The sequence below is a fragment of the Monomorium pharaonis genome, chromosome 9 (assembly GCF_013373865.1).
Source record: "Monomorium pharaonis isolate MP-MQ-018 chromosome 9, ASM1337386v2, whole genome shotgun sequence".
In the NCBI taxonomy this organism is placed as follows: Eukaryota; Metazoa; Arthropoda; class Insecta; order Hymenoptera; family Formicidae; genus Monomorium; species Monomorium pharaonis.
Window position 1 is genome coordinate 13,496,499 of NC_050475.1, and position 23,497 is coordinate 13,519,995.

The window sequence follows — 23,497 nt, forward strand, 5'->3', positions numbered from 1 at the left end:
GATAGTATAATTATTTTATAAATGCTATATACATAAAAGTCAATTTTATTAAAAATTTATTTTAATTAAAAAAAAATTTTTTTTTTTAATGAAAAGCGTAGTTAAATGAAGGTATTTAGGCTGTAAAACTTTTGTATAAAACATTTTTTTATATTTTGTTTAGTTTACGAGATATAGCGAGAAAAGGTAAAAATATCTCAACCTTTAAAGGGTAATTTCACTCCTTTAAACCGTTTATAAGCCCAATCGAAAAATTTTCTAATTTTAATGAAACTTGGCATAAATGTAAAGGGAGTAGATATATTAATTTAGAAATGTTTTATTTTGGTTCAAAAACGGTTTGAAGGAGTGAAACTACACTTCAAAGAGACATTTTTGCATTTTCTCGATATATTTCGTAAACTAAACAAAATATAAAAAAATGTTTCATACAAAAGTTTTACGGCATAAATACCTCTATTTAACTATGCTATTTTTTTTTCAAAAAAATTTTTTTTTTTAAATTTGTTTTTGAAAAAAAATTTTTTTGAAAAAATAAATAGCATAGTTAAATAGAGGTATTTATACTGTAAAACTTTTGTATGAAACATTTTTTAATACTTTGTTTAGTTTACGAGATATATCGAGAAAAGACAAAAACTCAACATTTTTGAAGGGTGGTTTTAATCCTTTAAACCGTTTATAAGCATCAACTTTTAATTTCTAAATTTATGTATTTACTTCTTCTACATTTATGCCAAGTTTCATTAAAATCAGAATTTTCGGGTTCGCGAGGTCCCCTTGTAAGACATTTTCACACCGGTTTTTAGATTTTAGCACTGAGGTTATGCTCAATTGCTAAATTCTCTCTAAAATACGTTTTATGCGTTTACATCGACATTTGTATCACTTGGTACGCGTATCAGTTTAGTACGATACTCCTACTTGATACGCTCGTACCAAATTGATCCGGCAGCGTTTACATCGTGCGTACTAAATATTTAGTACGAATTTGATACGAATATGGTACCTGATACGCGTATCAAATGCACGATGTAAACTAAGCCATTATGTCGATGAGTAAAGCACATGGTCTTAAGATTGCTTAGATTGTAGGAAAAAACTCCTCAATTGAATCTCACTTGTGAGAATGCAAAAGGAACGTGCATTTAACCTTTGAGTATATATACATGGAGGAGGAATGCCAGCACTGAAAGTGTGTCCAATGGTTTGTTCGCGTCGCCATGCCCCGACATGCTCCTACTCACTCCAACGCATTCTAATAGGTTGGCGTCATCGGAATCAACGTATTGGAGTGCGTTGGGGTGAATAAGAGCATGTTGGAGCATGTGACGCGAACAGACCCCAAGATCTGTGCGAGAGAGAAAGGTATATCATGATACTTACTTTTTCTGCGCATGCGTCAAACGCTATGCTCTAGTTTACACCATTAAATCGGTTGGTACCCGTACCAAGTTGGTACGGACTAAACGCTTGGTACATCTCTGTTTACACCATGGCTGCATTCCGAGATATTTACTGTCAGTACTGAAAATCTACAGTATATATAACGTAAACTATAGATTTTTAGTACTGGCAGTGAATATCGGAACGCAGTCCATATACGATCAAACGAACCAAACGGACCAAGTGTTTACAGCGTGCTAAAATCTTTTGATACGCGTACCAACTTGGTCTGATACTCGTATTTCAGGAATACCAGACCAGAGCGTACTAAAATAGTCCATGAACGTTTACACCGTGCGCATTAAGCGATTTAGTACGAATATGGTGCTCGGTACGCGTATCAAGTACTCGGTGTAAACTAGGCTTATATGTACAATGGCTGGCATTGTATGTTTCACACACCATACAATTCGTAATTAAGTACAAAAGTGAACAAGAAGTGTTGAAACTGCGGTGCAGATAATGGACGGGATTCATAAATCTTAAGCTCAAGCATTGTTTTAAGTTTAGCTTCGAGCCGACTTGAGACTTACTTAACCAATGAAATAACAGCATTGACGTCTCAAGATCGTGCTTAAGCTGGAACTTGAATAAGATTCGACTATAAATTCCGGCCAAATGATATTAACGCATGCGCAAAGAAAGCGAGTATCATGATATACCTTTCTCTCTCGCACAGATCTTGGACACACTTTCGGTCTACACGAAACCATAGCAATTCCTCCTCCATGTATATATACTCAAAGCATTTAACCGAGTTATGACGTCACAAGTGAGAATTATCTGAGTTTTGATGTAAATGGAAAGCAATTCAGTAGTGATTAAATAAAAAAGTGTAACAGTGTCCACTAGTGTGAGTGAGACACACTGATATGTTCTTTCTCGCACTAATGAACACTGTGTTACACTGTGGGTGCGTTCGGGGAGCTCACTATTATCGCTACGCAGCACTACCGCTGTTCGCGGAGACGCTGAATAGCGCTATCAAAATTATGATGACGTCACTGTCTGTAGCGTTTGACGTCATAAACGCACGCTATCCATGCTACTGCTTTAGAGGTAGTGCATGGATAGCGTTTGGTTCAATCCCCACCATTGTCTGTTTAAACATCACGTGCTATCTCTCTTTTAAGGTTAGAGAAAATTTATGCGTGATCTTGAAAGAAGAAAATAAGAAATTGTTTATATGTCCTAATGAAAATATTTAATTAAAAATCTCTCTTTATTGAGAGAGAGAGAGAGAGAGAGAGAGAGAGAGAGAGAGAGAGAGAGAGAGAGAGAGAGAGAGAGAGAGAGAGAGAGAGAGAGAGAGAGAGATGAGATCTGTTTCATTAAAATTTATTAAATTTATTAAAATATATTAAAATTCCTTAATATATACTCATTTAAATTTGTTAAAATTTCTTAAAATTCATAAAATTTATTTTATTACATTGTTATTTATTATATAAATAAATTTTATAAATTTTAATAAATGTTAAATATTAATTTTTAATAAATTTTAATAAATTTTAATGCATTTTAATAAATCTTAATAAATAATAAAAAGGGATTAAATAAAAAAGTTTCTGTGAAATATTTCATTAATATATTTCTATCAAGATGATCAAGACTAGATCTTTGAGTTTAATATTATTTTTCATCAAAATATGTATATAATAATATATACTTTAATAATTTTTATTTTGTGAACTTCAATAATTTCAATTTCCATTGAAAAATTTAATTGTTTAATAATCATTTTATAATTATTAAAATATTGAATATAAAATAAATGTAAACAAATAAGTATCATATATATATATAAAGAAAAAAAATAATAAATATACTAAGTAACATTGTTAACATAAATAATTATTAATATATATATAAACATTTTGTTAATATTGCTGGCAGTGGCTAATCAACTGGCCAACAGTGTTTGCTACGCTATAGCTGTTCACGGAACTCGCTATCACTACCGCGCTATTGGCTCCACGAACAGTTCAGATAGCGTTAGCGTTTGTAGCGTTAATAGTGGGTCTGTTCGCGTCACATGCTCCAACATGCTCTTATTCACCCCAACGCACTCCAATACGTTGATTCTGATGACGCCAACCTATTATAATGCGTTGGAGTGAGTAGGAGCACAGTATAAGTATATACAGTATGGACACCGAGCGTCGGCATCTTTGATGTAGTGAGTCCTTAGTCACATGATTTGCCGCCATGTTCAGGGTAGGACAGGCGCTTAAATTTGAATTTCTATTAAAATAATGCCTTATATTAAAATAAAAAATCTATTAAAAATTTTCTTAGGGCACATTCCAAAACCGGAGAATTTCACTGGAAATCTATAATATATTATACGTAATATAAATAAAGTGTACTGTAGCGTAAAATTTTGAGTAAAATTTTTTAGTAAACACTTTCCTGTTCGGTCATATTACACGACAAATTTTATTTTTCAGACTTAACATTAATAATATAAAAATAATAAGTGCTTTTTATTTAGTAAAACGAATTCAGTTCTATCTGTCTTACTTATTAAATACCAAAAAATAGAACGATTTGTTATCGAATTTTATCACTAAGTAAAAAGTGCCCTACAATATTAACAAACTTATTCTTATAAATAATATTTTGTAAAAATAGTAATCTCATTATTGTATAAAATTTGTAAAAAAATATAAAATATACAGACACAAACTCATTTTATTTCAAAAATATTATATTGTATATAAAATTTTAAAACCATAAAATATTGTGTCTTATGACATAAGTTTGATTTAATTTGTAAATAAAATTTAATTTTAATTTATTTGAGGAAATGCATCCAAGTATAACATATTTGTTTCAAAATGTTTTCAATTAATTTTTTAAATTTAATGCTGGATTCATAGTCAGTGATCGCAAAAATATGAATATATTAAGATTAATGCAAATCCGTTGAAAATGGGCAGAATTATATATGATGCTTATATATGAATCATTACCAATGTGAACACTTTTCGGCTATATATGAGTCATTAGAACGAAAGCACAAACTTTTGCATAAGTTTATATGCATAAAGAAATTGATTGGTTCGTAAGCAAATGTGTAAGAAAATGAATTAATCAAAGAAAATAATTTCTTTATACATACACTTATATAATTATGCAAAAGTTTTCCGCCTTTATCAGTGAACTATTAACTAAGAATTTGCCATTGCTCTACTGGATTTTGTGAATGAACTCGAATGAACGGCGTTTAATACTTATTTCTTGTATTATTTACTTTCAATCGATTTAAAATACTCAACGTATTATTAAACTTGAATGAAGTAACTATACATATGCAGGCTATTGTTAATTAAAACACACTATTTTTCATAGCGTTATTTTTCATAAAAAATTTTATCAACAAGTTTTGAGCCATTTTAATAAAAATTGTATTACAAAAAAATCAATTAAAATTAATTAACGAAAATTGTTTTGTTTATTTATTTGATTGACCAAAGTATTGTTAGTGAAAAATCTTGTTTTCTTCCATTGCTTATATTTTGTAAACTATTGACGTTTCGACATTTTTAATACTTTTTACTTCAGTTTTTTACGAGAAATAATGCTGTGAAAATAGTCGTTAATTAACAAATATTCTGCATAGATTACCATTTCATGCCCTAAATATGATCATATTTTCTTGAAATTGGTAATTGAACATTTACCCTCCAAATATCATACTTCTTTGAAATTGGTTACTGAAAAAAAAATAAATAGATTTGTAATAATTGTTTAGCATAATTATAAATATATTTATATTATACTTTAACAGTTTAACACAATAACATAATATATAATAAATATATAAATGAATACAAATTAGTATTTCTTTCAGTCATGACGCAAAATAATTATTTTTTTTCGACCATTTTGTGACTTAAATCGTCTGTTAATAAATTTTAACGTATAATATAATCGTACTCTAGCAAACAGTTTTATTAAATATTCTTGTGGAAAATGCGGGCAAGGAAGAACTAATTCTACTTGCCTAAAAAGTTGAACAAACTTATTAACTATAAATGGTTGCAAAATATATTCTTCAATGTTCTCAAAAAATAAATCCTCTAAAGTTTTAATATATTTAATAAAATTATTGTTTGGCATACATAAATTACCAAAAAAATTATCAGTAGTACTATTATACGCTCTAAAAAAACAATAGTATGACGTGTCATTTAAATCTACATACTCTTTGCTGTAATTTAAACATAAATTGCATGAATGTTTTTCTAAACATTTTTTAATTAGGTATCCACAAATATATCGAAACGCATCTTGTTCATTAATATCTATTTGGCGATAATCACATTTATCTAAAAGTACAGGTACAGGTTGATCATCGTCTACTTCATTTTCAGTAATATTTTTACATTGCGCTGCAAAGTTTATTACAGCCGTTAACATTTCATCATTATCTTTTTGACAATTCCCTGTTCTTAGCGCACAATAGTTTACGGAAAAAAGTTTTTGAAAAGAATAATAAAACTGAATGGGTGTCGGGTTAAAAGCATTTCCATTCATATTTCTAATTTTTCCAAAGAAGTTTTCTAATGAGTCCTGATTAAAACGACGCATGAATAAAAATTTTATTTCCGTAGCAGTAGCATGCAAATAATCCCACATTTTTAAAAGGGAATTTATATTCTGATAGCAATACTTGATTACTCTGACTTTCTTAGAAATATCAAATCCCTGTTGTGTAAATACTGTTAAATCACTTAAATATTTTTTCATTTTTGACAAAAATTCCATTTGATAATCATTACCACTAAAAGCTTGTTTATATTTTACCGCATGAAAAACTGTAGATGAATTAAATATGTCAAATAAATCATTCATATTTTGAACAAAATTACATGTAACAAGGGCCTCAGATGAAATACTACCGGAAATTACTAATTTATTTAAAGCAGCAGCTACTGTAGCACTTAAAATCTGTGTTGCATAACGAACTTTCATTCTTTCGAAATTAGTGGGATTAATATGTGAATCTGTTATTTTGGGTGCTAATCTATTTTCTTTATTTTTATCTATATCATACATTTTTCTTATGTACTCCCATGAAATTAATTTTCCATTATCTTTAATATTATTTTTCATAAAATTATTTCGAATGGCTTTTACAATGTGTGGTGGGTCAACAAAAAAGCTATTTGCTGATTATTAACAACAAAAAATGGTGATTCTATTGTAACATTTAATGCTTGTGCTGCATTCATAAAATTTTGTCCCATATCAGTTACAAATGCCATAACTATAAAACCAAGTTCTTGCAATTTTGTTATACTCTGCGTTATAATGTCTTTTAATCTAGTAGTAGGAAACGTGGAATTTAGAAAAAAATAACCTATAGGTTGCTTCCAGTTCACGCACATACCTCTAAGCATCAAAACCGCAACATTACATGCTGGTTGATTTTCCTTCACCCAAATCTTCAAAACCATATACCGTATCTTGATTAATATTATAAAATAAATGTGACTTTAATGACGCTTCATCCATGCACAATATACAATATTTATCAAGATTAGTTTCAAAATTAGATACTTTAGCCTTTAAAATGTCAAATACATTATTTTGTAATCCAGGAAAAATTTTTATGTTTTCAATCATGCGTTGCAAAGTTCTTATGCTAGGCAAGTAAAACTGTTGCGAAAGAGTTTCATAGGTTTTGCGTCCACTAAGATATAAATTTAAGCACATTTTTTTAAATTTAAAAGAATATTTCCTACCCTTTGACGGTTTTTGAGTTAGATAGACTTGAGCTTTCACAAAAGTCGCAATAGACGGTGGTAGTAATTGATCTGTTGCATCACAATATTCTGGCAGAGAGAACTTCTTACTGTTCTTTGTATAACTTGCTTTCTTTGTTTTAATTGTTCCTTAACTTTTCGTAATTTTCTTTGTAATAAATGGATTTTCTTTTTCAATTTCGTTTTTCGCGGTGAATGAATAGATAATATGCGATCTGTTTTTATTTTCTTCTCTTGTCTAATAGATGATTGTTCAGTTTGTACTTCTTGATTTCTTCGATTGTCTTGATCGTCTTGATCTATAATAATGTTTACATCCTGATCTGTAACTTTATAAATTATTCAATATTTAAACTATTAAATATTCAATAACAATATATAATTGTTAGTGTAAACAAAAAATACCCCAAAAAGTTAAAAGAATTAATAAAAGTAAAAAGAATTTAAAATTGTTAAAAACTCACCATTACATGGAGAATATAACTGAGTATCAGAAATTAATGAAGAGTTATGTACTTGAGTTTCAAGAGTTATGTACTTGAGTACCATATTTTCGTTTTCTATGTTTAAATTTATTGCAAGTTTTGGAACTGCGTGTGATTGAAGGCGATTCTTCAAATCATTTAAGAACATCGTAGAATCAAAATGATTTCCACAAACTCGGTATGTTTTATATAAATTCTCTGTTGGAACTTCAATTGTACGTCCGCAATTTTTTAACCATAACTTACATCTGACAAATGGAAATAGATACATATATATATATATATATTATATTATAAAAAATAGGTATAGGTATAAAAAATCTTTGACAATCACAACAAGGTAATAAATTAATAAAAAAACAATTATTTTACCTTTCTTCATCTTTCGGGAAACGAAAAAAGCTTAACCCAGGTACTCGTCCCGAAATATTTGGACAGTTATGCATAGTACAACTGTGCCCACCTCTAATCATTTTATTGTTATTGTGTGTTATTTTATGTTAGTTTTATTATAGAATTATTGGTATGTGTATATGTGTGTATGTGTAAATAAATATGTACATAAAATATTTACTAATAATCTTATATGTCGTATGTATACACTTATAGAGGCCGCCATATTCCTGGTAGGATGAACTAACGCATGCGCATTGAAAATTGGGTACTACTAAAAAAACTTAGTGTCCATACTGTATATACTTATACTGTGCTTATACTGTGGTAGGAGCATGTCGGGGCATGGCGACGCGAACAAACCAAGTGTCTCCCCGAACGTGCCCGAACGCACCCTGTGTCTGTGTACCTAGCTGGAAAACAGCCACTGTCACAGTGCCACTGTGTCTTGCTGGAAAGCACGTAATAGGAGCTTTCCAGCAAGAGATACAAATCGACAGCAGTAATTCTGTCTTTGTCTTTAACTGAATATCAAATAAAAACAGAAATACTGCTGTGTCACTTGTCTCTTGCTGGAAAACTCCCAATGTGTCCTTCTGTTACTTGTTGGAAAACGCCCTGATTGAGTATATTTTTGATTATATCTAAGCTGAGTGGGTTAAAATAAATATTTACCATTAAATCAAATAATCACAGATACAAATAAAGATTGGAATTAGTAATGAAGGAAATAAACGAGCGATTAGACTTGTCGAGTTCGGAAGACGAAGTGTTTACAGATAATCTAAAGCAGGCAATTGATCAGCAGTTTTTACATGATGATTTGTATAACACAGAAAAAGCCAAGGTCACTCAATCTGGTAAATAAATCATTTGTATCATACTTTCATACTTACAAAACAGGTTATGTTTAAGTAATCTTGAATAGATAATAAGGAATAACATAAATAAATTTGTGAAAAAAATATGGAAATTATTGGGAAATTGTATTTAACAATTATAATACGTTATTAGTTCTGATAGTTTTATTATGATTGTAATTGTATTTTTCCATAAGAGAAATTATATATGTTTATTACTATTTAAAATTTTAAAAGAAACGGCAATCAACGAACTGGTCAAAAATAAATCCTTGAGAACAAGTTTGAGGCAGGAGGACAAATTTACAAATTTTGGTGTTACCTCTACATTTCAGAGTTATATCGCCAAGAAACTTGGTGAAGTTTTGGAACAGTAAGCATTAAAGTCAATATTTTAAGTATCCTGGTAGAAAAATTTTAATAAAATCTTGATGAATTTAACATTTCATTAATGTTGATAAAATTTCAATAAATATGCAACAAAAATATTAAATTAACTATTTGACCTATAAATGTTTTAAACAAAGTTGAGATAGCCTATTTAATCTGCAGCAAATTTTGGTGCTCAACATAATTTTTCTATTTATTAGCTAGATATTGATGCTCAGAAGCATCTTTAATTTTTAAAAGGCTCCCTTTCTTGAAAAACTGAATAATTTATTGCTAAAAATAATACATTAGCCAGGATTTGAACCTTCCAGCATTCTGTATGTACAAAGATATCTAGCTAGTAACTGTGTTTGAAGACAAAATTGTCGGCACATGGTTCATATAAATTAAAAATATTAAATTGATAGAAAAATTATATTCAGTACATCAAGATTTCTTGCAGACCAAACAGGCAATTTTAACTTTACGCTTAACCCTAATTCTATACCTGGTAGAATAAACCTCATGGGCACTTTTACATTTACCATTAGTTTTAGTTAAGTAGATAGTCAAAGATGATACTTGTGTTGACATTTACCGGTATTTCAAAACAATCAAAACATTCTCTTAAATATCACACAGTGATTGTTATTCATGTGGTATTAGTTGGCTGGGGAGATTTAATCAAAGTGGACAATTCTGAGACTTGGGGATATGCTAGACCTCATATGTAGAGTACACAAATATTGTGAGATTTGTTTATTTTTTTTATTAATTTTTTTCTACAATTAGATACTACAAGTAGTGCACATGTGTATATAATTTGTTTTTACAACTTATGTGAATGTTTTGTATATGTAGATGGCTTACAATTTTTATATACATATTAATTTTTTATATTTTTATATTTTTTTATTAAAAAATAATGTTATGAAGACATTCAGAGCTGCAATTCATTAAAATAAATAATGAAAATGAATAATGAATGCACATGTAAATTAATGTTTTTATTCCTAAAATTCACTCATTTATATTGCAAAATAAATATCTTTTTTAGAACGGCCACTATTAGGCTTATATTTATGTCAGAGTGTCACATTTCTAGAAAAGATTTCCAAAGGATTAAAAAAACATTAAAATTTAACGAAGTTATGAATTTTTTTTAGTGAAAGTTATTTTTTGTATTTGCTTCATGAATTTTTTTGGCTACTTAAAAATTTAAATTGCCTTAAAATAACTTTTGGATATTATTTTTAAAAGTTTGAAGAATGTTACAATTTTTTTTAGCCAAAATGTTTGATACTATACGAGTAACATCCATTTAAAGAGGCTAGGGTGTATTACACCCCTGCGTAGAATACTGAATTATTTGATAGTGTGTAAGATTAGGGTTAAAAAATATTATATTTATATTTTCTTAACAAAATTTTCGGTGTTTAATGGCTAAAATTTTAATGAGAAGTCAATAAAAATGTAAAGAAATTTCAAAGAAAAATTATTAATACTATTTAATTTTATTAGCGTTTTTAGTACTAAGCCTTTAATTACTATTTTATTTGGTTTTTCCTATTTTTAGTACTATGCTGTGCTCGGAATTTGTTTATTTAAAATGATTCATGCATATAACGAAGTGCTGCAAATTTAGCTCTTACAATTAATTATCATTTAAGTGTCATACATTCTCGTGAAATATGTGATAAGCTTGCCGTACATATATGCTAGAAACAGTCTCTCAAAATTTCGAAATTTTAGTACAGTTCATATAGAAGTTTTTCAAATTTTTTATCGGAATTAACAACTTCTTTTAGTCATTACTGAGCATATAAACCAAAAACTTGATTATAAAAATATGAATTATAAACTTTTTTAATGACCACAAATAATTGAGGTGTTGAGAGAAGACGCTGTACTGTCAAAAGGTAATTTCAAAGATGCCAAAATGAAAATGCTGCACGACAATGCCAGGCCGCATGTACCGAAAACGACCAAGCACTTTCTAGCTTTAATGGGCTGGAAAATTTTGCCGCACCCGGCGTATTTGCCTGACTTTGCTCCGTTTGATTTTTATGTGTTCCGATTTCTTCAACACTATTTATTACCGATACAAATTGTAAAACGCACCAAGAAGTTGAAAAATGTATCACCGATTTTATCGATAAAGTTTTTTCTGAGAAGGAATCTGTTAACTTGTCTCAGAGATGGCAAAAATGTGTGGATGCTGCTCAAGTTTTCTGATTGAACTGTGTATTAACTTTTTATAAATAAACGTTTAATTTAATAAAAAAAGCCGAGAATTAATTTGCACATTAGCACATAAGCATTAAAATCCAATTTATGTATTGGATGAGTTATATGAAGTGTTGAATATTTAACGTTGTTTTTCTCAAAAACTATTATCTTCATGACAAAAATTAATGGAACATAAAATGTGTGTTTTGATGAGATCTACAACTTTTATCTGAAATATTTTTCGAAATTTCTATTATATATAAATAAGTTTAAAAAACCATAATTTTATGGGTTTTTATGGTTTTCGCCATAAAAATCAAATTTGTGCCAATTTTTATTATTAAATTCGTAATCAACGAGTCAAAATACGTAAGAACATATAATTTAGAGAAAATTGGAGGTCCGACCTTTTCGAAACATTATCCATAAATAATCAAGCGACGCGGTAGCGGCGCGACACAAGTACATACATAGAGAATCGCGCAACTTTGCGCATGACGCAAACTTCACTACGCAAATGTCACGCCGCTACTAAGCTTTATCTGGAATTTAGCTATCAAATTCACTTTCAGTTAAAATCTCAGAAACTAAAATCATAATCAAAAATCTAATGGCAATTTTATTATATAATATTGATGTGAGCTTTCGATTGCGACCAGTCCGATTAAAATTGGTACACTCAATTCTGAGATCTCGAGATTTCTTGCGCGAAAAAGCTCATTTGAGTTATTTTCTACAGATTTACATGTACACACATGTAAAGCCAGTTTGTTGTTCAAGGGGTTTCACAATGTCCCTACATACAATTTTATAAAATTAAAATAAAATTATTTCGTAATGTAAGTGGTGAATATTAGTACGCGAAAAAATATAATAAACTTGATAATTCTAAGATCTTGAGATCTCTTGCGTGAAAAAACTCACTTGAGTTATTTTCCACACATTCACATATACATGCGCACACACACCCAAAGCCGGTTTGTCGTTCAAGGGGCTTCACAATGTGTCTACATATAATTTTATAAAACTAAAATAAAAATTATTTCGTAATGTAAGTGGTGAATATTGGTACACGAAAAAATATAATAAACTTAATCATTCTGTGATCTTGAGATCTCTTGCGCGATATAGCTTATTTGAGTTATTTTCCACAGATTCACATATACATGCACACACACAAAGCCAGTTTGTCGTTCAAGGGGCTTCACAATGTGCCTACATATAATTTTATAAAACTAAAATATATAAAAAATTATTTTATAATATAAATGGTAAATTTGGTATGCGAGAAAAGTATAATAAGTTAACAAAAATAAAATAAATATATAACATAAACAAATACATGATATATATGTAAATGTCAAAAATATTAATATAAAAATTAATAATAAAAATACAACAAACGTCTGAATATTTAAGCTATAATTACAATTATATATGTATAATACAATATTTGTGTGTGTGGGTGTGTGTTTGTGTGTGTGCGTGCGTACGTACGTGCGTGCGTGCGTGTGGTGTGTATGTGTGTATGTGCGTGTGCGTGTGTGTGTGTGTGTGGTGTAAAATAAATATGTACTATAAACAAGTATATATTATATATGTGTAAATGTCAAAAATAATGAAATATTAAAAATTAATAAAATTACTGAATAAAAGCTTCTGAATATTCAAGCTATAATTATAATTATATATGTATAATACATGTATAATAAAGTTTTAAGCAAGGGAATGTGTAACAAGCGCGTGGAGAGCCCGTGAAGCCACATGGCACGCTACGCTGCTGCATATGCCGGCCGCGCGCCATCTGATTGATCAATTTTATTTATTAATAATTCAGTAAATAATAGCGTAAGCCAAAATTTTTAAAGGAATTTTTAGTTTAAAATTTTATTCTCTTTCACTCTGTAAAATAAAAATTATTCATTCTGGGACACCCTGTATATATATATATATATATATGTACGTAATGTAAGTAATAAATATTGGTACGCGAAAAAATTTAATGAAAGTAATAAAAATAAAACAAATAAATAATAACAAATAATATACATGATTTATATGTAATAAATGTCAAAAATATTGATAAAAAAGTAATAAAATTACAAGCCTATTTACAAAAAGAAGTGAAATCCCATTAAAAAAACCTTTAAAAAGTAAAAAAAATATGCCAAGTATATAAAAGCGTGCTTTCCAAAATAAATTTGAGATCAATACAGTTAGCCAAGTACATTTTTAAAAAGACTTAAAGAAATTTATTAAACATTTATTTAAAAATTGCTTAAACGGGCTTGATGATTTAATGATTAAAATTAACCAATGGGATTATAGTGAAGCAAAATCTTGGCGTGCCCGGCTCATATTTTTCTGAATTTCCAAGGCTCTATGTTATTGATATTGATAAATGTATATACAAGAGTGCAATTAATTAATGTGACTCGGGCGTTGTTTTACTATTAGTTTTGGCTTCATTATCTGTTATCACTGATATTTCCATTTTTTCAATTAATTTTTGAATAGAATCATTTTTTAATGCGTTTATATACTTAACATATCTTTTTTAACTTTGTAAAGTTTTTGATAGGTTATTTTTTTGTTGTTCTATTCGTACAAATAATTTTCATATTGTATAACATTGATGGGTCATTGCGTTCTAACGAGCCGGGCACGCCAAGTTTTTGCTTCACTATAATCCCGTTGGTTGATTTTAATCATTTAATTATCAAGCCCGTTTAAGCAATTTTTTAATAAATGTTTAATAAATTTTTTTAAATCTTTTTAAAAATATGCTTGGCTAACTGTATTGATCTCAAATTTATTTTGGAAAGCACGCTTTTATGTACTTAACGTATTTTTTTATCTTTTTAAGGTTTTTTTGATGGGATATTAAAGTTCTTCAGTAGTGGCAAATCTGGCAATTGTTTATTAATGAATCGACGAATAATACAACGTTTCGGCCAATTGATTTCTGGCCCCTATCAAGTGCATCTAAAATTTGTTACAAAACGTGTAACAACCGGACAATTTCCTTACATTTTTAATCACACGATAAAATCATTGAAATAAATAAGGATAAAATAGGAGAATACATATTCAGATAGCAAAGAAAAGTCATTTTGACGTCAAATTTTGGTCATATTGGTATAACGTCCTATGACCAAAATGCGACCATGACATTTAAATGACGGCATATTAACGTTATTTAATGACGTCTTTATGACGTAATATTTTGGTCCTATTTCTCGCCGTCATTCCGTGACGTTATTATGACGTATTAATTCGATTCTGCTTCTCGGTTAACAAATATAATATTTTGAATTTTATGCATTTTTTATTAATTTGTATGAACATAATCCAACATATAAACATATATAAACAAACAAAAAAACTATTGATTCCAAAGACTATATATATTAATCATTATCAATCTCTATATTTAGAATTATCCCAGATAGCATACAATATTTATGATAAATATTTATAAATATTTATAAATATTTATTTTTTAAAAATATATAAATATTTAATACATATTTTATATATAATACATGAAGAAAAAAATCTTTATTCAACATATTATGAAAATATAGACTAAATATTTTATACAATATTTATGGTAAATAAAAAATAAAGATTTGTACAAGTAATATTTTGCAATATTTATAAATATCTCAAATATTTTTATAATATTTATAATAAATCTTTATGATCTGTCAAATCTAAGACCACAAAAATATTTATAAAATATTTGGATAAATATTTATAATACACTGAGCAACAAAATTAACGCAACAAAAATTTTTACCAAAATTTCATTTAACTTCAAATAATCGTAACTTCGCGAAAACTTATCGTATTGGAAAGTTTTTTTTTTTCATTTTAAAGCTTGAAGTTTCTACTTTAAAAAGTATTTGTCAGATTTTGATCCTCTCCTTTTCTCTTTTCGGCATCTCTTCAAAAGTAAAAACATGTTTTGTCTTCAAAAATTCTTATACTTTGACGCGCTCCAGTGGAGTGCAGTGAATTTTTTTCGTAAATTTTATAAAAATTATTGTAAAATATGAACTTTTCTCTACAAATTGAAAAAAAATTGAAGTTTGTACGATTTTTTTTGGCGGAGTTATTAAGATTTTAAGAAAAAATGGTCATTTTGATTTTCATTGCTCGTAAATAGATCAACATATAGCGCTCTGCAAAAAACAATGGAAAATTGAAAATTTGCACTTCCAAATATTAATTGATAAGTTGGGAAAAGCGCTTAGGCAAATTTGGCACAAAATTCCGCAGCAATTGAGAGGTGCATAAACATATGAGAACGTTTACAAGCAATAATTGATCAAAGAACGTTAGTGTTTATTATTGGAGAGTAATCGTACTATAAAACTTTGCTTTAGCGACGTGATTGGATCTTTTTTCACAATACATTGAAATAAATGAAACCGTAAAATATGCGATTTTTTACGTAATCGTTGAAAATGCGATTTGTTGTTAGAAAAAATAAATCTATGAAAAAATTAATAATAGCATTTGAAAGTGCAAACTTTCAGCTTTCCAATGCTTTTTTGCTGAGCGCTGTACGTTGATCTGTTCACGAGTAACAAGCGATAAAAGTCAAAATGACCATTTTTTCTTAAAATTTTAATAACTTTGCCAAAAAATGGTACATACTTCAATTTTTTTTCAATTTGTAGGGAAAAGTTCATGTTTTACGATAATTTTTATAAAATTTACGAGCAAAATTCACTGTACCCCATGGAGCGCGTCACAGTATAAAAATTTTTGAAGACAAAACACGTTCTTACTTTTAAAAAGATGCTGAAAAGGGAAAAAAAGAGGATCAAAATCTGACAAATGTTCTTTAAAGTAGAGACTTCAACCTTTAAAATGAAAAAAAAAGAACTATCCAATAGAATAAGTTTTCGCGAAATTACGATTATTTAAATTTGAGTGAAATTTTGGTAAAAATTTTTGTTGCGTTAATTTTGTTGCTCAGTGTATAATTATATTTAATTAAATTGTTTCTTTATTATTGATAATCTTAATAAGATCTTTTTTTAACTGTCTATAAGTAGCTTGATTCTTAAGTATTTCGACCATTTGGTTCTTGTAAGTATTTGTATTCATAATAACTGTTACATGTCCTTTATCTGCTTTAGTAATAAAAACATCGTCATTCTCTTTTAAACATTTTTTACAATAAGCAAAGTCTTTGTGAATATAATTATTCAAATGTTTGATATGTATACTAATATCTAAAAATCTATTAAGAGAATTGGCTATGAGTAATCGCGCACATTATCCACTGTTTTTTTAGGTAATTTGTAATGTAGTTTCGAAGTTCTTGATGACATCAAGGTAAACTCCAATTTGTTTTTTTATTCCTTTGATTATTGGCACACCAAACTTGTCTCCTAAACTCAATATTATCGCAACGCGATTGGATACCGGTATATTCATCATTCATTTCGTTGTGTCGTTATTAAAAAACGCATTGGACGTTTTATTTTGGTGGAAATGTAAGTTACCAAACTTGTTTATAAGTTTAGTTTTAATTTTAACGTTAAATTTGTCAAACTTATTAATATTTAAGTTAGAAAATTCAATATCAGAAAACTTTACTAAAAAATTTGCTATCAGAACTTTACTAAATTTAGAAATTAGGAATGCATATTGTCAAGTAAACCAATTAAAAACAAAGATCAAAAAGTTCGAGAACTACTTATATAGCAAATTACCGGAACGATTATTGAATGAATTTTTTAACTTGAATATTAATAAGTTTGACAAATTTAACGCTAAAATTAAACTTATAAACAAGTTTGACAACTTACATTTCCATCAAAATAAAACATACAATGCGTTTTTTAATAACGACACAACGAAATGGATTATGAATATAAGTAATAAACCGGTACCCAATCGCATTGCGAGAATATTGAGTTTAGGAGACAAGTTTGGTGTGCCAATGAATCAAAGAGATAAGAAAAAAACAGATTTACCTTTGGGAATTTACCCTTGGTGTAATCAAGAACTTCGAAGCTGCACGTTACAAATTACCTGAAAAAACAATGGATAATGTGCGCGATTACTCATAGCTAATTCTCTTAATTTTTAGATACTAGCATACATATTAACTATTTGTATAATTATATTCTCAAAAACTTTGCTTACTGTAAAAATTTTTTAAAAGAAAATGACGATGTTTTATTCTTATTTTATTCAAATCTATTTTATTCTTATTTATCTCAATGATTTTATGATATGTGTGATTGAAAATGTGAGGAATTTGTCCGGTACTTACACGTTTTGTAACAAATTTTAGATGCGCTTGATAGGAGCCAGAAATCAATTGACCGAAACGTTGTATTATTTGTTAATTCATTAATAAACAATTGCCAGATTTGTCACTATTGAAATGTTTTATTATCATTGCTTTGATTGCTGGCAACTTAACAACTGTCTATTTGGATTATCCATGAATCTTTATAAAATTGCCGTCAGAAAATCGCTTCGGTGAAACAGATAATATCTGTAGATATCTTTAATAACAAATTTATGACATTTTATTAAAACTAATGAATTTTTTAAATAAATTACTGATCAAAATGTTCCAAAAATTATACATAACACAATACAACTAGGTATCGAAATTTTATGCAAATTTTATTAAAATTTTTTCACCAGAAAAAGCATTTATATAATTTTATTGTACTTATATCAAATTATATTCTTTTATATGTAAAAACAAATTTTAGAAAAATAGAATCAAAGAGCAACGAGACTAATTCTTGTAATGAACGAAAACGGAGAAGAGATAAGAACTTTGGAATAAAACTTTTAAGCACATCGAAAAAATTATTGACCATTGCAAAAGAAATTGAACAGGAAAAGTTGGAGAGTATGGAGTGTGAAAGGAGAATCAAGAAGAATAAAATTGCCGAGGTAAAAGTTTTATTGAAATTTTTTTTGATAAAGAATAGACATGTAAACATGACATTTTAATAAGAATTTTATGAAAATGTTTTAATAAAATGTTTTAATAAAAAATTATTAACACTATTTAGTGAAAAGTAAGAACATTTTATAAAAATTGTAATAAATTTTTGATGAAAAAGCACAGATACTTTACATTAATTTATATGACTTTCTATTAAATATAATAAATTTTTATGAAATTACAACAAAAATTTTTTATTAAAACTAATAAATATTTTTATTAAATTACAGAATGTTCTAAAATAAATATAAAATTTAATAAAATGTCATTAAAATTTTATCAAAATTTTATTAAAATTTGATTAGAATTTTTTTACTAGGAGACGGAAGAGAATCAAGCCTTGTCAACATTTCAAGAAATTGCCGTCGATCCTGAATACATATTAAGTAAAGTAGATACAGAAGCTTGGGTTAACAAACGTCCGGAACCGGATTTCAAGTATAAAAAATTAAAAAATGGTACTTTAGTCGAGATGTAGCATGACTTTTCTGATATCTTGTAATAAAGCATGATTTGGAATTTTAACTGAAGTATGTGCTTAATAATGACCTTCAAATCATGAAATTCAGATATGTAGAGTATTGTTTCACCTATACATTATTTTATTTACAATTTGCGTAAAGTTTTTAAATAAAAATGATTAGGAATATTAGAAATATTAAAATTTTTTAATTCATATTATATTATAAAATTATATTATATAAATACAACTTAAAGAAACTTTGATAAATTTTTTGATAAAACGTTAAATTAAAAAATTATATTAAAGATAAACAAAGAAAAATATGCATACTAACATTTATAATATTGAATAAAACTCATGAATATATAATTTAATTTAACTCTCGTGTGCAACACTTCACGAAAAATTAAGTTGATATACTATATGGCGTGGAACACTCCAGTGTATTTTTGCTATTGCCATGTGTAAACTATGATGTATTAGGAATCGAAAAATTTCCGAGTATTTATTGAATCTCTGGAGAGATAACTCAATGGTATTCGAAAAAGATTTTTAATTTTAACATAGTAAAAAGAATTATTAAAGTAAAACATGTAAAAAATTATTTTATAAAAAAATTATAACTTTTGTTTTTTAATATTTTAAAAAATTCTTGCGAGAATTGTACTCTTCAGATGATACATAATAAGGAAAAAATAAGCCCTATAGTGCGCATTCCAAAAAAGATTTTTTTTTCAGGTGTAAAGTGGTTTATCTTAGACGAAATAGAAATTGATCGAATAATGAAAACTTTATTTTTTTTATGTTAAATTAATTTTTTTAACATTTTATGGTATTTAAATTTAAAAAGTAATATAAAGATGGGTATACACTTAGCGAATAGCGAACGCGAACATCTCGCATTATTGTCATTCGGCAAATGTATGTACCAAAGCGAATGCGAATAAAACGTTCGATTCGCGTTTGGATTGATTCCCTCATGAGGTGGTACATCAAAGACAGTTCGTGCACGATGTGGACGGATTACATACTGTTTGTTGCTGTTCGCTGTTGTTTGCTTTTTGTACATATATAACTTTTTTGATATCATAACCGACGTCACCGTTATCGTACGTTATAATCGTAGTGTGTTATAACGATTTTGTCTGCGTTTCGATATATCCCGGCAGTAGCAAGATTCTGTAACTTGTTATCTCGTCGTTATGTGCTCATAACGACAGTTACGCAGATATTTTATATTGTGAAAAAGCTGCGCAACGACAGTATAATGATACCGACACTTCCTAACAAGTTACAGTATCGCACTACAGTAGGCCTATTCTGTAGCTTTTAACAACAGTATCATTATATTGTCGTTGCGCAGTTTTTTGTTATATATAATATGCGCACAATGACAATATGACGACATCGAAACTGTCGTTAAGAGTTACAGAATAGGTCTACAGGACTAAAAAATAAGCTTAATTGTCAAACGCGGACATACAGTGAACGAACATCGAATATGATCGAATACTGACGTTTGCGAAACGTCTAATTGAGAAAAGGACTTTAGAACACGAACGCGAATGTCCGAACCAATGTCTTCGTAATCTCTATTTAAACATTTTTATATAGATTATATTGTATGCTCAGCGTAATCGTTCCTGCGCTTCTTCATGTTAAAAAAACGAGATAATAACGTACTGTGCATAATAACCATATAAATATGCAGTTTATAATTTTATTAAATTATATTGAAAGAGAAAACAAAGAGAAGAGAAAATTTAAATAACGTTAGAAGAAACCTACGAGACACTCAAAATCTGTTCAGTATAGAAGAAAATGCATTAAAAAAATTATATAAGTAAGTATTTTGATATATATATATATATAAAATATATATATAAAATATATAAAAAATATATATATGTTATATATATATCCCAGTAAACACACTTTTATAACTATGCTACAATTACATAATTCAGTATAATCGAATATAACAAGTTATATAATGGAGTTGTAATTTGTAATATACTCATTCCTTGTAATTTTCCACTCAAGAAAGCAATAATGTTATATAACAGCTATATTTAATTGTAACAGTTACGTATATGTAATATTATTGACACATTAAAAACATAACTGTAATGAAATAAATATATAACATGTTGCATTGTGAAAATATTGAAATAATATAATTATAATGTAAAAAAAAAAATTTACGTTGTTTCTCAACAAGCATCGTTACCATCTCACCATAGTCACACATCTGGGACTGATACTTCCGCGGTCATCCATCCAACTGTGAACCGCCGCTGACATTGCTTGACTTCGAAGATCGTGCGCAACCTAGTACTTTGTGATAATCCATGAACACTTGATGCTCATGAATACATATTTGTTATAGATCAGTTCAATAGATGTCAGAAACATGAAACTTGTAGTTAACTAATATTTTTATAAATAAATATTTTATAATTATTTCCTGATTTTTACATATGCTAAATAACATGTAGAATAACTTATAAAAATATGTTTTTGCTGTGTTCTTTTAATAAAGCTAAATTATACCCCAGACAGCATGCAATATTTGTAAAATATTTGTAAAACATTTATATTTATTTAAATATTTTATAAATATTTATCCAAATATTTTATAAATATTTTTGTGGTCTTAGATTTGACAAATCATAAAAATTTATCAATTATAAAAATATTTATGAAATATTTATAAATAATTACAAAATATTACTTATACAAATTTTTATTTTTTATTTACCATAAATATTATATAAAATAGTTAGTCTATATTTTAATAATATGTTGAATAAAGATTTTTTTCTTTGTGTATATAAAATATGTGTAAAATATTTATATAATATTTTGAAAGAATAAATATTAATAAATATTTATCATAAATATTATGTGCTCTTTGGGATAATTCTAAATATTGGTAGTATTAATTATATAAAATATTATATTAATTATTAATAATGTTGTTTATTAGCCAATCTTTAAATAATGATTAATAGTTATAGGTAGCAAGATGTCAAATAGACCTCAATAATTCGTCATTTGAGGTCAAATCGTCAATTATTACAAAGAATTATAGTTAACGTCAGTAATTAGTCATTAATAAAACCTTATTAATACGTCGTAAAATAATCAATTAACTGACGTTATTAATTAATCAAGAATATGACGCCGGAAATACGTTATAGGATGGATAAATATACTGACGTATAATTAATAGGTCAAAAAATGACGTTACTATTACGTCTTAATTTGGTAACATGACATCCGCGACCTTAAATGACGAATTATTGACGTCCAGTGAACGTCCAGGTCACCTTGTTACTTGGGAAATCAATATATGTTGCAACAATTACATATAAGAATATATATATATATATATATATATGTTACATGTTACATGTTATTTGATGTTTGCTGGATATAATATTAATAATAAATTTTGCGTTATATAAATATTACATTATGTAAGTATAACATGCATTATGTAACACGAGTAAACAAATAATATATAACAGTTATATAATAAAATATAACAGATGTTATAATAAATTAATGCTTCAATGTTATATAACTTAAAATATGTTTGCTGAGATATATATATAAAAAAAAAATATATATATTGTCACTTTTTCCTCCGCGCGGGGAGAAGCCGTGAGCAAAAGAGAGCGACAACGAAGACAGACCGAAGCGACGATAAAATACTGCCGACCGCGTGCCTAACTTTCCGCGCGCGAATCTTGGCCGCACACGAACGATCGGATTCGGCGCCAGACATGCTCGACGACACGTCAACTTACGAAATTCACCAAGAATGGCCTTAATTCACGCGCGAAAAGACGGCCAGCTCACCTAACGGCAGAGGGGCAGAGTTGAGGAAAGGGGCATACGCTACACAAGAGCGCGGAACGCAACAAGGGAAAATCAAATGCGGACAAATCGAATAATGATAAGAAAAATAACGTTTAGTGTCGAAAAGAGAAGATAAATAAAAGAACGAAAAATAAAAAGTTAACGTGCCAAACGCGGACGATATTTACACGCGCCAACCGGTACGCACACACGTGAACGTTGGCTCGATTGTTTCGCTAATCCCCGAGCGCGCGGGCACGACCTTCTTCACGCGCAATACACAATGCTTCGGGCGGGCGAGATGTGCCGACAATCCCGGCATCCATAGATACCGCGACCGCGATACTCGGCCCGCTATGCTTTTCTTCCCCGAAATCGATTTTGGCACACGAAATTACTCACGCGGCTCGACACTCGCGAGCGATATCCGCGGGGACTATGTTTCCCACGCGGCGTTATGCGGCTCGCATGGGCTTTGCGGCGCACGCGGTCGCTACTTCCCGGGAGAACCGCTCACGGAATCCGCTCTCCTCTTCGACCACGATACTCGACGCAATATCGCCTCTCTCGCTTGAGTCCGACAAGTTACCCAAAATCACGAGGCCGCCCTGCGGCTT

General features: G+C 28.7%; 2 protein-coding genes across 6 annotated transcripts in view; one reads left to right on the forward strand and one right to left on the reverse strand.

Annotated features, from left to right (window-relative positions):
- Positions 1 to 4,138: 4,138 nt before the first annotated feature.
- On the reverse strand, positions 4,139 to 8,403 carry LOC118647268 (THAP domain-containing protein 1-like). Of its 2 annotated transcripts, none has more exons than XM_036291810.1 (4): positions 8,078 to 8,403; positions 7,685 to 7,953; positions 7,200 to 7,543; positions 4,139 to 5,165 (listed from the first exon to the last, which is right to left on the reverse strand). In XM_036291810.1, exons 1-3 carry the CDS (start codon positions 8,176 to 8,178, stop codon positions 7,236 to 7,238), a joined length of 678 nt encoding a protein of 225 aa, XP_036147703.1. In that variant the 5' UTR covers positions 8,179 to 8,403; the 3' UTR covers positions 4,139 to 5,165; positions 7,200 to 7,235. The 2 variants fall into 2 exon arrangements, with proteins under 2 accessions (XP_036147703.1, XP_036147702.1); XM_036291809.1 differs by having other exon boundaries at positions 7,200 to 7,549; positions 8,078 to 8,399.
- A 132-nt stretch (positions 8,404 to 8,535) lies between these two features.
- Positions 8,536 to 23,497, forward strand: part of LOC105839060 (histone-lysine N-methyltransferase 2D) — a 32,959-nt gene continuing 17,997 nt past the window's right edge. Inside the window, exons 1-5 of one of the 4 annotated variants that reach the window (XM_012685082.3) lie at positions 8,536 to 8,720; positions 8,795 to 8,958; positions 9,196 to 9,331; positions 18,309 to 18,495; positions 18,870 to 19,075. In XM_012685082.3, the coding sequence (XP_012540536.1) occupies positions 8,820 to 8,958; positions 9,196 to 9,331; positions 18,309 to 18,495; positions 18,870 to 19,028 (621 nt within the window). In that variant the 5' untranslated portion in view covers positions 8,536 to 8,720; positions 8,795 to 8,819 and the 3' untranslated portion in view covers positions 19,029 to 19,075. Of the gene's footprint in view, positions 8,959 to 9,195; positions 9,332 to 18,308; positions 18,496 to 18,869; positions 19,076 to 23,497 lie in introns of those variants that run through there. The other 3 variants (XM_012685081.3, XM_012685080.3, XM_036291808.1) reach the window with 3 other exon arrangements.

Coding starts and splice junctions, on each gene's coding strand:
- LOC118647268 (XM_036291809.1), bottom strand. CDS start 8,178: ATGATTAGAGGTGGGCACAGTTGTACTATGCATAACTGTCCAAATATT. Junction 7,954..8,077: donor TTCCCGAAAGATGAAGAAAG/GTAAAATAATTG, acceptor TCCATTTGTCAG/ATGTAAGTTATGGTTAAAAA. Junction 7,550..7,684: donor GTTATATTCTCCATGTAATG/GTGAGTTTTTAA, acceptor TAATTTATAAAG/TTACAGATCAGGATGTAAAC.